Source organism: Oncorhynchus clarkii, chromosome 4 (assembly GCF_045791955.1).
Source record: "Oncorhynchus clarkii lewisi isolate Uvic-CL-2024 chromosome 4, UVic_Ocla_1.0, whole genome shotgun sequence".
Lineage (NCBI taxonomy): Eukaryota > Metazoa > Chordata > Actinopteri > Salmoniformes > Salmonidae > Oncorhynchus > Oncorhynchus clarkii.
In genome coordinates, this window is record NC_092150.1 from 62,181,742 (window position 1) to 62,194,623 (window position 12,882).

General features: G+C 46.1%; 1 protein-coding gene across 10 annotated transcripts in view; it reads left to right on the forward strand.

The window, feature by feature from the left end:
* Positions 1–12,882, forward strand: part of LOC139407050 (tyrosine-protein kinase Fyn) — a 69,913-nt gene that overhangs the window by 54,754 nt on the left and 2,277 nt on the right. For 4 of the 10 annotated variants that reach the window (XM_071150356.1, XM_071150355.1, XM_071150357.1 and 1 more), the window contains 9 exons: positions 1,396–1,494; positions 2,633–2,736; positions 2,994–3,143; positions 8,450–8,614; positions 8,912–9,067; positions 10,617–10,796; positions 11,393–11,469; positions 11,673–11,826; positions 12,108–12,239. In XM_071150356.1, the coding sequence (XP_071006457.1) occupies positions 1,396–1,494; positions 2,633–2,736; positions 2,994–3,143; positions 8,450–8,614; positions 8,912–9,067; positions 10,617–10,796; positions 11,393–11,469; positions 11,673–11,826; positions 12,108–12,239 (1,217 nt within the window). The remainder of the gene's footprint in view (positions 1–1,395; positions 1,495–2,632; positions 2,737–2,993; positions 3,144–8,449; positions 8,615–8,911; positions 9,068–10,616; positions 10,797–11,392; positions 11,470–11,672; positions 11,827–12,107; positions 12,240–12,882) is intronic. The other 6 variants (XM_071150359.1, XM_071150362.1, XM_071150361.1 and 3 more) reach the window with 2 other exon arrangements.

Consider the following 12,882-nt stretch of genomic DNA (forward strand, 5'->3'; position numbering starts at 1 on the left):
TAGTTGCACCCAACCCAGTCCCAGACCCTGTCTCTCCCTTGTGGTCAGGGCTGCCTGGCGCAAAGACAGTACGTGGCAGATGCCTGTTCAGACAGGGCTTAGGTGAGCAGCCCTGGGACTCCCTCGGACACACTGTGCACCGAGCAGTGGGTGAAGGGACTGTTGTGTTGTGGTGGTATCCTCAAGGGAACACTGAGCTTGGTGTAGGCATCTATCACGTTCCAGGGATCCATCCTAAACAAAAATACTAAAGTCTTTATAATGCTCCAGTTTGATTGCTTGTGCTAGTTTCCTATAGCAGTTTTGATATAAAGACACATTTATAAGTGTTTATAATACAATGGCATTCTCAGACTGAAAAATGACCTCAGAAATATGCAGGAAATAGCTCTGATTTGTTGTTCAATGGTTCAAGTCTTAATGGTTAGTAAATTGGGTATTGTTTTTGTACATATTTCAACTATGAATACTATTCTGGTGGATACCAGCCTGACTCCAGTCTGTCGACACAATCCACTCATTACTCTGTCATCAGCAGTGACCACAGGGAAGGGGGGCTAGTCAGAGCATTACAATACTTCTGGAGATGGGAGGAGGATGGTTCTCTCTTTGTTTACATGTTGTTGTTTTCTGTCTTTGTGGCGGAGTCGAGATGGTTGAAAGAGGGTTGAAGAATGGGCCCCTCCCGTCTCTCTCTCTCTCTCTCTCTCTCTCTCTCTCTCTCTCCTGCTTTCCTCCCAGCAATCCATCCTTCCTCTCAGCTGTTAGCGTTAGTGTGTTAGGGTGAACACACTAGCCCTCCAGGGGGAACCTCCATTCTGCTCTCAGAACAAAGGAAACCGGCCCCATTTCTTGCTGTGAAGTTCGTTCGTCCCCCCCCCCCCCCCACACTCCCATCATGTTTTTATTCAGGACAAATGAAAGACCGCCACTAGCTCGCACAAAATGAAAGATGAAATGTGCGAGAGAGAGAGAGAGAGATGTAAAAGAGGGCAGTGTGTCTGGAGGACAGACAAGTGAGAGTGGTGGAGGGAGGAGGGTATAGGAAAGGCGATAGAGGGAGAGTAGGAGAGGAGGCAGTTAAAGGGAAAGAGGGAGGACATGAGAGAGGCAGTAATGGCCGTGTAGGCATGCAAGCTCTCTCAGGCACTGGTTCTCTCTCCTCTCTACATCCGTCTTCCTCCCTCCTCTGCTTGTAATCAGCCAGTGCTGACAAATACTACCTCCCGCCACGATTCCATATGAACATATGAAGGCATATACTGCTTTCAATGTATTCACATTGTCAACTGCATTATTGAACATAGTGGTTTGTGTTCTCGCCTCTCTAATAATACACTCTGTACATGAAACCATCTGACCCCCCCCCCTTCTCTCTCCCTCCCTCTCCCTCAGTGAAGGGGACTGGTGGGATGCTCGTTCCCTCACCACCGGTGGAAATGGCTACATTCCCAGTAATTACGTGGCTCCAGTGGACTCCATCCAGGCTGAGGAGTGAGTAGCAGTCTGTCATACTGAGTTTCAAAAATTGAATGATTGAACACACACACACACTCTCTGTCTCTGTCTTTTCTCCAGCGCTTGAGTTGGACTAAAATAGTTGCCTGTACTCATTTTGGGTGTCGGTACTGTTTATATTTAGGTGCTGGAGCTCCACAATACTTTTGAGCTAATATTCTAATATTCTATAAGAGGAACAGGAGCTCAAGCAGTAGAACATTTGAGGTGCCGGTACTCGGCTCCGGGGGGCTCCCGCCCAAGTCAAGCGCGGGTTCTCTCTCCTCTCTTCATTCTCTTCGCTGTCTGAGACAACAGGGAGAGAGGAAGATGTCCGAAGTTAAGACAAGCATAGACATCCTCTCTTTCTCTCAGCATCTGGAGTTAACAGTCAACACAAGGCTCTGAGCAGAAATGTAATCATACTGGGATGTGTATGTCTCTGCAGAGCTGGCACTTTCCCCAGCTTATTAAAGCGACTATTCCCCAGCTCATTACTATACACTATAAAAGACAGGAGAATTGCGTTAAATGCTGTGTGTGTTCCGATTATTTGAAATGTCATAGAGAATGTATAAGAGCTTTGTCTGTGTCATGTGTGAATGAACCTGAATGTCTGACGGTGCAACAGCCCCCCCCCCCCCCCACACACCCCCACACCCCCCTCCTCGTCCTCGACTCTCTGAGGAATAATGATGTAATTATTCTAATGGTGCACCACAAGGCAAACTCTCATTAAGCTCACTACAGTATGCTGGATTTAAGCACAGCCTGGGTTTGCGTTGGGTGTGGCTCAATTTACCGACACTGGCTGATTACTGTAAGACAAGGGGGGGGGCATTTCATGCAGGGTATTAAATCCCCCGTTCACTCTCAACATGCAGCTAGCCATTGTTCAGCCTCTAGTCTGAGAAACCACGGCCCAAAGGATGATTTTATTGACAGGGTTTATAGTGAGAATTTCAACTGGCCTCGTGACCTGTGTCTCTCAGCTCTCTCTGTATGTCAGATCATCATTTTCAACTTCAAAGACGGCTTTTCCGCCCTCGAATCGATCCAGATAGATAGATGGCTTATACAATGGCTTCCCTCACTCATTATTGACCTGTCCCTGTGTTAAACCCTCTCTCTGTAGCTGGTACTTTGGGAAACTGGGCCGGAAGGATGCAGAGAGGCAACTTCTGTTCACTGGCAATCCCCGCGGCACGTATCTCATCAGGGAGAGTGAAACCACTAAAGGTAACCTCAAGAGACTGTCGGGACGGCGCTGTAATAGAATGCATGATGCACCCAACTTGAGGAGCGGCCTACTGTTCTAGAAAAACTGTCCAGCGGGTAAAATTGGTTGAAATGACGTCAGAATACTTTCCCGGTGGGCTACTTCGGCATCTGGTAATACTATCAACCGTTCGCTATGGCCACAGCTATTATTAATGCATGAGGTAAGTGACCGTTTTCCCAAGTGACTCACTCCCCTCCACAACTGTTTTCGGTAGGTGCCTTCTCCCTGTCCATACGAGACTGGGACGACGTGAAGGGGGACCACGTCAAGCATTATAAGATCCGTAAGCTGGACAGCGGCGGTTACTACATCACCACCAGGGCTCAGTTTGAGACCCTACAGCAGCTGGTACAGCACTACTCAGGTGAGAGTCAGAAGTGGCCCGAGTCACACCGTCAATAGAACATTCCAACACCCACCGTTCATACACCGCTATTGCCATGTTCATTATGGAAAATATGTATTGCTGCACACCAGCGGCTCATAGTAATGGCCGGAACGGAGCGAATGGAATGGCGTCAGACACTTGGGAACGTGATCCCATTCCACTGATTCCGCTCCAGCCGTTACCACCAGTTGAAGGGCCAGCAACCCCCTGTGCTGCACATTGAAAACATCCTAAAACTGAGGCAGATGCAAAAAGATGCATATCATTTATTACACCTACCATTCATACACCATTACAATGTTTATAAGACCTTCGTGAGTGACGAAGTGTATACCGATGAGGAGAATATACAGTATGTCGGCCGGGAGTTAAAGTAAGGTACAGTTCAAAGAAGTTACTAAGGTACACGATGGTAGGTTTTTGTAGACAGAAGTTACTAAGGTACACGATGGTAGGTTTTTGTAGACAGAAGTTACTAAGGTACACGATGGTAGGTTTTTGTAGACAGAAGTTACTAAGGTACACGATGGTAGGTTTTTGTAGACAGAAGTTACTAAGGTACACGATGGTAGGTTTTTGTAGACAGAAGTTACTAAGGTACACGATGGTAGGTTTTTGTAGACAGAAGTTACTAAGGTACACGATGGTAGGTTTTTGTAGACAGAAGTTACTAAGGTACACGATGGTAGGTTTTTGTAGACAGAAGTTACTAAGGTACACGATGGTAGGTTTTTGTAGACAGAAGTTACTAAGGTACACGATGGTAGGTTTTTGTAGACAGAAGTTACTAAGGTACACGATGGTAGGTTTTTGTAGACAGAAGTTACTAAGGTACACGATGGTAGGTTTTTGTAGACAGAAGTTACTAAGGTACACGATGGTAGGTTTTTGTAGACAGAAGTTACTAAGGTACACGATGGTAGGTTTTTGTAGACAGAAGTTACTAAGGTACACAATGGTAGGCTTTTGTAGACAGAAGGCCATGCAGCTGAAACGCGTCTAGAGTTTTTCATCTTTGTTTACTTTGAACACGCCATACAAATAAAGGCATTTTAAGGAATTATATGAAGAGTGCCTTGGTCCCCCTTTCTTTTTAATAGCTGTAGTGATGTTGGTGTTATAGTGGAGACATAATTTCTAAACAAATAGATACAAGAGACTTCTCCTCGGGCCTGGCGTCCAATTCCTTGGATGAATCCAGAATTGTATTCTGCTGACACAATCAGTATAAAATGATTTCCACTGGGGAGCCCTCTTCAACAGCAGAAAGTGATGCTGACATTTAACATTTGAGAAGGGAATAGAGTGAAATTGAAGTGACGCCAGGTGTAATGTGGTCCATAAACACAAACGTCAAATACTGAGCGAAGTACTTTCAAAGTTTTCGAAAACTGTTGAGAATGCAACAGCTAAGTGATTCAAGGAGGGATGAAGTGGCATGGTTTGAAATCAACTATTCAACCAATGTTGAGAGGAGTACATTTTAGATTGACACCGGCGCCACCTATGGTGGTTTGAAAAGGGGACCCTGATAGGATGATGTAGTCTACTGTTTGTCTTAATGTGAGAGAGCGGTCTTATTATCTCACCATGTAGAGAGTAATGAGCCCGTTTTAACAACGGTGGTCTGTACTGTACCGTCACCATGCTATTGAGTGTCCCAGTTGTACAGACCACGAGGAAAGTTGAACGTCACTTTGTGATGACGACAGGCTGCATTCATGAGCATGTGTTGGTGCCAGATGAGACGGCGCGCTCTCTCTTTTTCTCTCTCTCTTTCTCTCTCTCTCTCTCTCTCTCTCTCTCTCTTTCTCTCTCTCTTTCTCTCTCTCTCTCTCTCTCTGTCCCTCTCTCTCTCTGTCTCTCTCTGTCTCTCTCTCTCTCTGTCCCTCCCTCTCTCTTTCTCTCTCTCTCTCTCTCTCTCTCTCTCTCTCTCTCTGTCCCTCTCTCTTTCTCTCTCTCTGTCTCTCTATCTTTCTCTCTCTCTCTCACTCTCTCTGTCCCTCTCTCTCTCTTTCTCTCTCTCTCTCTCTCTCTGTCCCTCTCTCTCTCTGTCTCTCTTTCTCTTTATGGATCACTCTCCCTCTGTGTGTGTGTGTCTGTCTCTCTCCCCTGTCTGTCTTTCCCCGTGAGAAGGGTGATATTTCCCCTCCACGTGCTCCAGTTAGCACGTTGACATGTCCGCACTGAGCCCATTGGAAATGAACCGTATGGATTTTGTGTGTATGTTTGTGTCACTGTGCATTAACTGTCAATTTTCTTCCCCCCTTATCGCCACTCCAGAGAACACATGTGAAGTTCAAACACACCTCTTCAAATGACCTTGACTGCTGTTGTTTTCTTCCAGGGCCTGTGCTTCTTCTGTTGCCTTTTGGGTCGTTCCCACAAAATGAGTCCAAAATAAGTTGGTTAAAAAAAATAGTGTAATTTTAGCACGTTTTCCTATCTCAAGGGGTTCAATAAAAACGACTATTACTATAGTAAGTCCCTATTAAGTGCCAAATAAAGTAACAGGGTTGACCGTAACAGGGTTGACCGTAACAGGGTTGACCATAACAGGGTTGACGAGTAAAACAGCCATGAATCCCCTTGTGACAGGGGGAATGGAAGCTTGTTGTGTGCAACAGGGAGGGGCAATTGAATGCAGGCTTCACCAAAAAAAGTTTAATTGTTAAAACATTTCTAGCCTGTCTATCTACGGGTAACAGGGTTGACTTGATATGCTCAACACACTCAGTTTTCCACCACAAAACATCAGAAAATGTCCAAAAAGGGTAGGACCAGCTCACCTGATTTTATACTATGATTTGACTATTAGATGTTCAATGTTTCTTTACAAAAAGCTTTTCAGGAATATTTTCACCGTTAATAAAAATGCGAGTTCAGTTCACGTTGACAGAGTTGACCTTAAAATGAGGGACAGGTTGTTTGTTTGGTTTTTTTTTACCTTAAAATGAATCATTGATCACATGAAATAAACAATCTTCAAAATAAATGGGGCTTTACAATGATGATGAGAAATGTTGGGCTTAAGTGGGTTAAAATCCTCAGAGAAGTCGGAAAGTGCACGGAGGGACATGCCAAAAATGCTGAATTTTGGCATTTTAGCAAGCCCATATTTATAGAATCTGAAGTTGCTACATCCATTTTTGGACTAATAAATGAATGAGATGTACCCATTGATTCTTGAAGAATATCACTTGTAAATGCCTCATGAACTTAGTTCAACTGTCATACACCGTCACAACCCACAATACAAGCTTGTTTTACTTCAGTGTTTGTAAACAATGTTAATGTAAACCAACACTAAATAGCCTCAAAACATTGGTTAAATCTATCATTTTAATATCATGGATGGTCAGTCCTTGGATCCATAACTCTGTCTATGAATTTGGAAGTGGTTACATTTCTCCAGCCCCAATCCCTCAGCTTTTTACTGAAACAGGGCCTGGGAGGACACTTTGTTATTGTTTCAACTGCTGATTGCCGCTTTAAAGGGCACTTCGTTTTAATATAACACGCTTTTAAAATCCAATATTGGTGCAAAATGTCTAATTCGAATATCAAAAGGACTCATTTCGTGGCATTACCCTTTTTGCTTTCTCACAATCTCTCACTTGGGTTTTTGAATCGAGATTCAATTTCTAGGATTATCGACGGAACCTTTCCACAGCAGTCACACAGCAATCACATACGGTTGTCAAAAACAACACCAGCCCAAACTATCTTTAAAAAAAATAATGAAATCTTTTCCTTGGAAATACCACTTATTTTTTAATAGCCAACGAGGGCTAATAACAGTTGTGACACCTATTGTGTGCATACAGTGTGTCCAACGCTTCTCCCATTTGCCGTAGCGACATGTTTCATGATCGTGACACTGAGACATAAAGTACAGTATTGATACCTGGACACAGCAGCAGGTACCGATGGGCTTTAATGGCTGGCGTCCAGTCAGAACACAACACTTCTGATGGAGAGCCTTTATCTCCCCTTTACTGCCCTGAGCAAACAGCCTGGTCCTTATCTCCTGGAGGGGCCCGGGGCCCCTGACATAGGGGTCCACGTTTAATGTCAGGGGACTCAAAGTGGAATGGAAGTAGGCGGAAGCACCATTCCCACGCCTCGCTTTTGAATCGGCGGTGGGCAAACCACAGCTCCTTCCACTGCGGAAAGGAGAAACGCCTATTTTCATGTCAGGGATGAGAGGACATGTTGTTGTCCTCACACACAGTAATGGACACAGCTGCCAGCCACAATGGCTTCTGTTGTCCCTGACTCAAATCTAGATGACAGTGCCCTCCTTCACTACGTACTGTGCATGAACATTAAAACGTTCTAGTTGTAATGCGCCATGCAGTGCATCTGGAGTGATTGACAAGCCACGTCTCTAAACAATTACAGTCGTTATTGTAAAGCATTGGGAGTCACACGTGCCTTTAGCCAAAGTGGAACCATTAACGTGGCCCTCTATAGCAGGCTGTTGTGGTCAAGCTTGCCCTGCCTTTGCTAATCACGTTGTTTCCACGTAATTTCGTCTTTGTTTCACCAGACTTTTAACCTAAATCCAATGACATGGTGAGATGTGTGTTGATTTCATGTTGAATTAACGTTAGTTGACAACTCAACCAAATCTAAATCAAAAGTAGACATGGAACACCTGTGCCCCGTGGGTTCTAGCTTTGACTAAGAGCAACCTCAAAACAGGCTGCAACATGAGCAATATTGACCCTTCAATTTATTTTTGAATTCCTTAACGAATTCCTTAATGAATTCCTTAACGAATTCCTTAATGAATTCCTTAACGAATTCCTTACATTCAAAGAAATGTAGTGCAGATGCTAAAAACATCCTGTTACGTGTGTCATCAACGGAGCTGACAGAACCCTAGTGCAGTACTGTAGGGGGGAGGATGGAGGTTGGAACGGCACTCAATGTGATTTGATGAACAGTAGCTAAGAGGGCATTAGACAGATTGATTCTTGACCTTATGGCCTGGGGACAGACACCGTCTGGGACATCTAGTGGGACACATTGACTGGCTGCTGGGTGCACCTGGAACTGTTCTGCTATGGCAGATCCCTTTAACTTACTGTCTACTGCAGCTTCTCTCTCTTTCTCCCTCCCTCCTCTCTCTCTTCACAGTGCTTTGCTAACTGCTTTCTTTCAATCCCCTTCCTTCTCGATCTCACCCTGTGTCTCTGTATGCGCGCGCGTGTGTGTGTGCGTGTGTGTGTGTGTGTGCGCGCGTGTGCGTGCGCGCTCCTTGTGCCTGTGTGCAGAGCGGGCCGCGGGGCTGTGCTGTCGCTTGGTGGTGCCCTGCCACAAAGGGATGCCCCGCCTCACCGACCTGTCCGTCAAAACCAAAGACGTGTGGGAGATCCCGCGAGAGTCACTGCAGCTCATCAAGCGTCTGGGGAATGGGCAGTTTGGGGAGGTCTGGATGGGTACGGGCAGAGTCGCCTCCGTAAACGTCTGACCGCAGGCTGCGTGGAAGGGGGCCCCTGACTGAGCAAGCAGAGACATCAGACCAAGAACAGATTGACAGTCTACTCACAACCTCTCTCTTTGAGAGATTTGGCGGAGACCAAAAAAACTACATTTGTGTCTTCACTGTTAAATGAGATGTCTACAAGCTCCGCTCTCTCAGTTCAATATGGCCGCCTTCCATCTGCCTCTTTGCATGTTCCTCTCCCTGGTAGTTAACCCTGTGTGCCTTGACTTCCCTGTTCCTTCCCCTGTAGAGAGTGCGGATGGTTTGTGCTTTAATTTAACGGGTGTGTGTGTGAACTGCACCCCTGATACTATGGGCCTGACTCACGATTCCTGGGAAATCGCCAGAGACTCACTTGAGTTCGAAGTAAAGCTGGGGGCGGGATGTTTTGCTGAGGTGTGGTGTGGTAAGAACAAAATAGTTCCATTCCGTTCTTTTCATTTCTATTGAGGGGTGTCCGGGAGGGAAATTGTATAACTTACATGTATTTATTTCTAAATGTAAAGGGGTTTTATTGAATCACCTGAGGACTTTTTCAGTCCAGTCAGCAAACACAAAATGAAACTTTTGTGCAGGTAGTTCTGTTCTGTATTATAATGGTTAGTAACATGTACGTTATCATTTCTTTCCCAGGATACCCTTAGATTTTTGCAAATATTATTTGTATCATGCTTCAGTTGAGGCTTCAGGCTTAAATCAATAATCCTAGGTTGACTTTTAAGCATACAATCTCACTATTATTTTTTATGTATCCTGTGTTGAACTGGCTACATGGACTACATTTCAATCCAGAGATCGGGGGTGTGTCCTGTCCTGTTGTAACATTTCAACAGGCTGTTTAGGGGTTTGGAGTTTAAGTTGGGGCTAGTCCCAGCTGCTAGCCCCTAAACCCTGCTGCTAGTGACACCCAGCCCCCCTGGGATACCATTACCTCAGAACCCAGCGGGTGACCTCAGCACAGTAACGGCACAGCGCCAGGCCCCAAAATGGCCGACGAGGCCCAGCAGCCATAGCTGTGTCACTAATCAACACTGCTCTCAAGGATTTCTGAGTGCGCTCTTAAATGAAACCCGCCACAGTAGAAACGCATGTGAATTCCAAATGTCGCCGAATGACTGGAGGTCTGTCTTGCCTTTAGGTCAGAGCTGATATTTCTGCATTATTTACTGACACAGAACACATCCCAAATGGCATCATATTCCTGTATATGGTGCAATACTTTTGGTCTAAACTGCTGCACTATATAGGGAATATCGTGCAATTTGCGACTGAGCCACAGAACAAGCTAAATGACCTTGTATGAAGAATCGACCATGATTTTCAATTGTTCAATATTGGGTGTATGTAAAGTACTGTAGAGAGGAACATTGGCATGGCCACACTGTGCTACAGTGCAGTAACAGGCACAGCTCCACAGAGGGTTTTTTACTTATGAGGCTGTTGCTTTTGTTAATCATCCTACAATGGGGTTATCTTTCCCCGTGTTGGTATATTGTGGGGTTTAAAACCTCACCAGATCTCTCTCGCGGCTTTTGAAAGCCATTTGAAATGAAGGGTCGCTAGAAATGTTATGCACATCGATGCGTCCCTCAGCACAACCTTTAAAGGCAAGCAGACTTCAATGTCCATTTCTGGGTTGTGTGCTGTGTTTGTTGGTATGCCAACGCAATAATGTTTTTAGATATGAACATACTAGATTGTGCAACAGCAATGCCTAATTACATTCACAACAAAGTGGGGTCACGTCTTGCTTTGTGACGTGATGTGCCGTAGACATAATTGGACAGTTTTCCAGATTAAGTCTAGTCTTGGACTGAAAAGCACGCTTCACGGATCATCTCCATTTGAACAACTTCTTAGTCCAACTCTAGGCTTAAACCGTGTCTAGGAAACCGGCCCCCGGGAGTTGTGAGATGTGACGGCTGTACTAATTCTTTGTCATTGGTGGGTAACAGGAACGTGGAACGGCACCACTAAGGTGGCGGTGAAGACGCTGAAGCCGGGCACCATGTCTCCCGAGTCCTTCCTGGAAGAAGCCCAGATCATGAAGAAGCTCCGGCATGACAAGCTGGTGCAGCTCTACGCTGTGGTGTCTGAGGAACCCATCTACATCGTCACTGAGTACATGGGCAAAGGTATTGTCACTCACACACACACACGAGTGGACGCATGTACACATAGTCAGTCAGACACACACACACACGCTATACATGGTGTAACACACACTCCCACCCACACACAGTTCATGTTGTGAAAGACACACACAGACCCACACGCAATACCTTTGTCCACGTACTCTGCGACGATGCCATGGAGGAAAACGGACCGGAGCACTCAGTCCAACATTGACGACGTGGTGAACCACCACCTTCGGTGACACGTTGTAGGTCTAGCTAGATCGACTGTGTAACCGCCTGCCTTGTCGCCGGCCCGGTAGTTGTTATTCCTCTGGAATATTGTTTTCATTCATTACGACAATAATGAGAGCCTATATTTAACTATGACGGAGTCGGCCAAGAAGCTGACATTTTACGAGCACCACAAGAAAGCGCTTCAGATCCGTGAATTAAGTATAGAAAAGGCTGGGATGGAAACTTTGATGTGATCGTTGTTTCGTTGGCAGGCTGGGAAGGAATCCCACATGTTGGTCGGACTGCTGTCAACTGATGTTTCAATAAAGATCTGCTATTTCAAAGGCATGTCCTGACAACAGAAATCTCCTGTTGTTTAGGAAGCCTCCTGGATTTCCTGAAGGATGGGGAGGGACGAGGACTGAAACTGCCCAATCTGGTTGACATGGCAGCCCAGGTAAAGCCCTGATAATAAAAAAAATTCACTCATTCCGCTCGGTGTTTCTATAACGGAACTCGTGAGTTACTTCACAAACAAGACGACTCAGCAGCACTGACACTTCAAGACCGTGGTGTGTCACCGTGTGCAGCATTCTCTCTGGAACTAAGTCGAACCCAGTGCTTTTACTGTGTGTGTGTGTGTGTGTGTGTGTGTTCCAGGTGGCAGCAGGCATGGCGTACATCGAGAGGATGAACTACATCCACAGAGACCTGCGCTCGGCTAACATCCTGGTCGGGGACAACCTGGTGTGTAAGATCGCCGACTTTGGACTGGCCAGGCTGATTGAGGACAACGAGTACACAGCACGGCAAGGTGAGGTCACACACAATAACGAAACACAGACACACACTAATGATTGCCTTAGGTCATGAAGGGAGTTCTTCCAACACTGGCCATAATGTGCGCATCATCACACCCTGACAGGATGTCAATGGCTCCCATTTCAGATCCAAACATGTGCTCACTGTCTGCCTATTCCACTGTACTACAGACTGGAACAGAGACACTGAGAGACACTCCCAGCTCTAGAGAGAAAGAATACCATAGCTTACATTCTGTCATTTATTCATATCTCCCCCTCTGTTCTCTCCCAGGTGCTAAGTTCCCGATTAAGTGGACAGCCCCGGAGGCTGCGCTGTATGGAAAGTTCACCATCAAGTCAGACGTGTGGTCGTTTGGCATCCTGCTCACCGAGCTGGTCACCAAGGGACGTGTACCCTACCCAGGTGAGGAGGGTCAAATAACCAGAGATTCAATGGTCACGTCTCCAATGGCACCCTAGTTTCTAGAACACTAGGGTCCTGGGGACTTTGTTGGACGCAACCCTTGTGATGTAATGTCCACATTCTGAGTTGAGTCCTCACTTGTAATGCACATAGGTAGAGGACTATGATGCAATTATACACCACAACAAGAGCTTATATAACAAGTGGCAGGCAGCTCCTGCTGTTTACTGAGCGTTAAAAGAGAAGAAGGGGTCTTTAAACACGGCTGAGTGACTTTGTTTTCCTGATACAATCTGAGATTTATAACCGTAATCCAGGGCCTGCCTCTGGGCCGCTGCTGGTCCATGTGAGAGGGCTGGTCTTGGGCAGGGAGTTGACTGAGATCAGCCTCTCTGAGAGAGGGAGGGGGGATGGGGAACACATGTTTGTCCAGATGGGCCACGCTGCACTGGGCTGGGCTGGTGTGCGAAAAGAGGGAGGGAGGGGGAAGTGAGGGGAGGGTTTGCACGCTATGGGGGCCGAGCTGGGACTTAGGGGATAATAGCATCATCCTAGAAGATGTCTTAGCAGCTTTCTGACGCCCTCCCTCCGAACTGTTCTTGTTGATGCCGAGGCCACATCTCGTAGCTAGTGAAAAATAGAT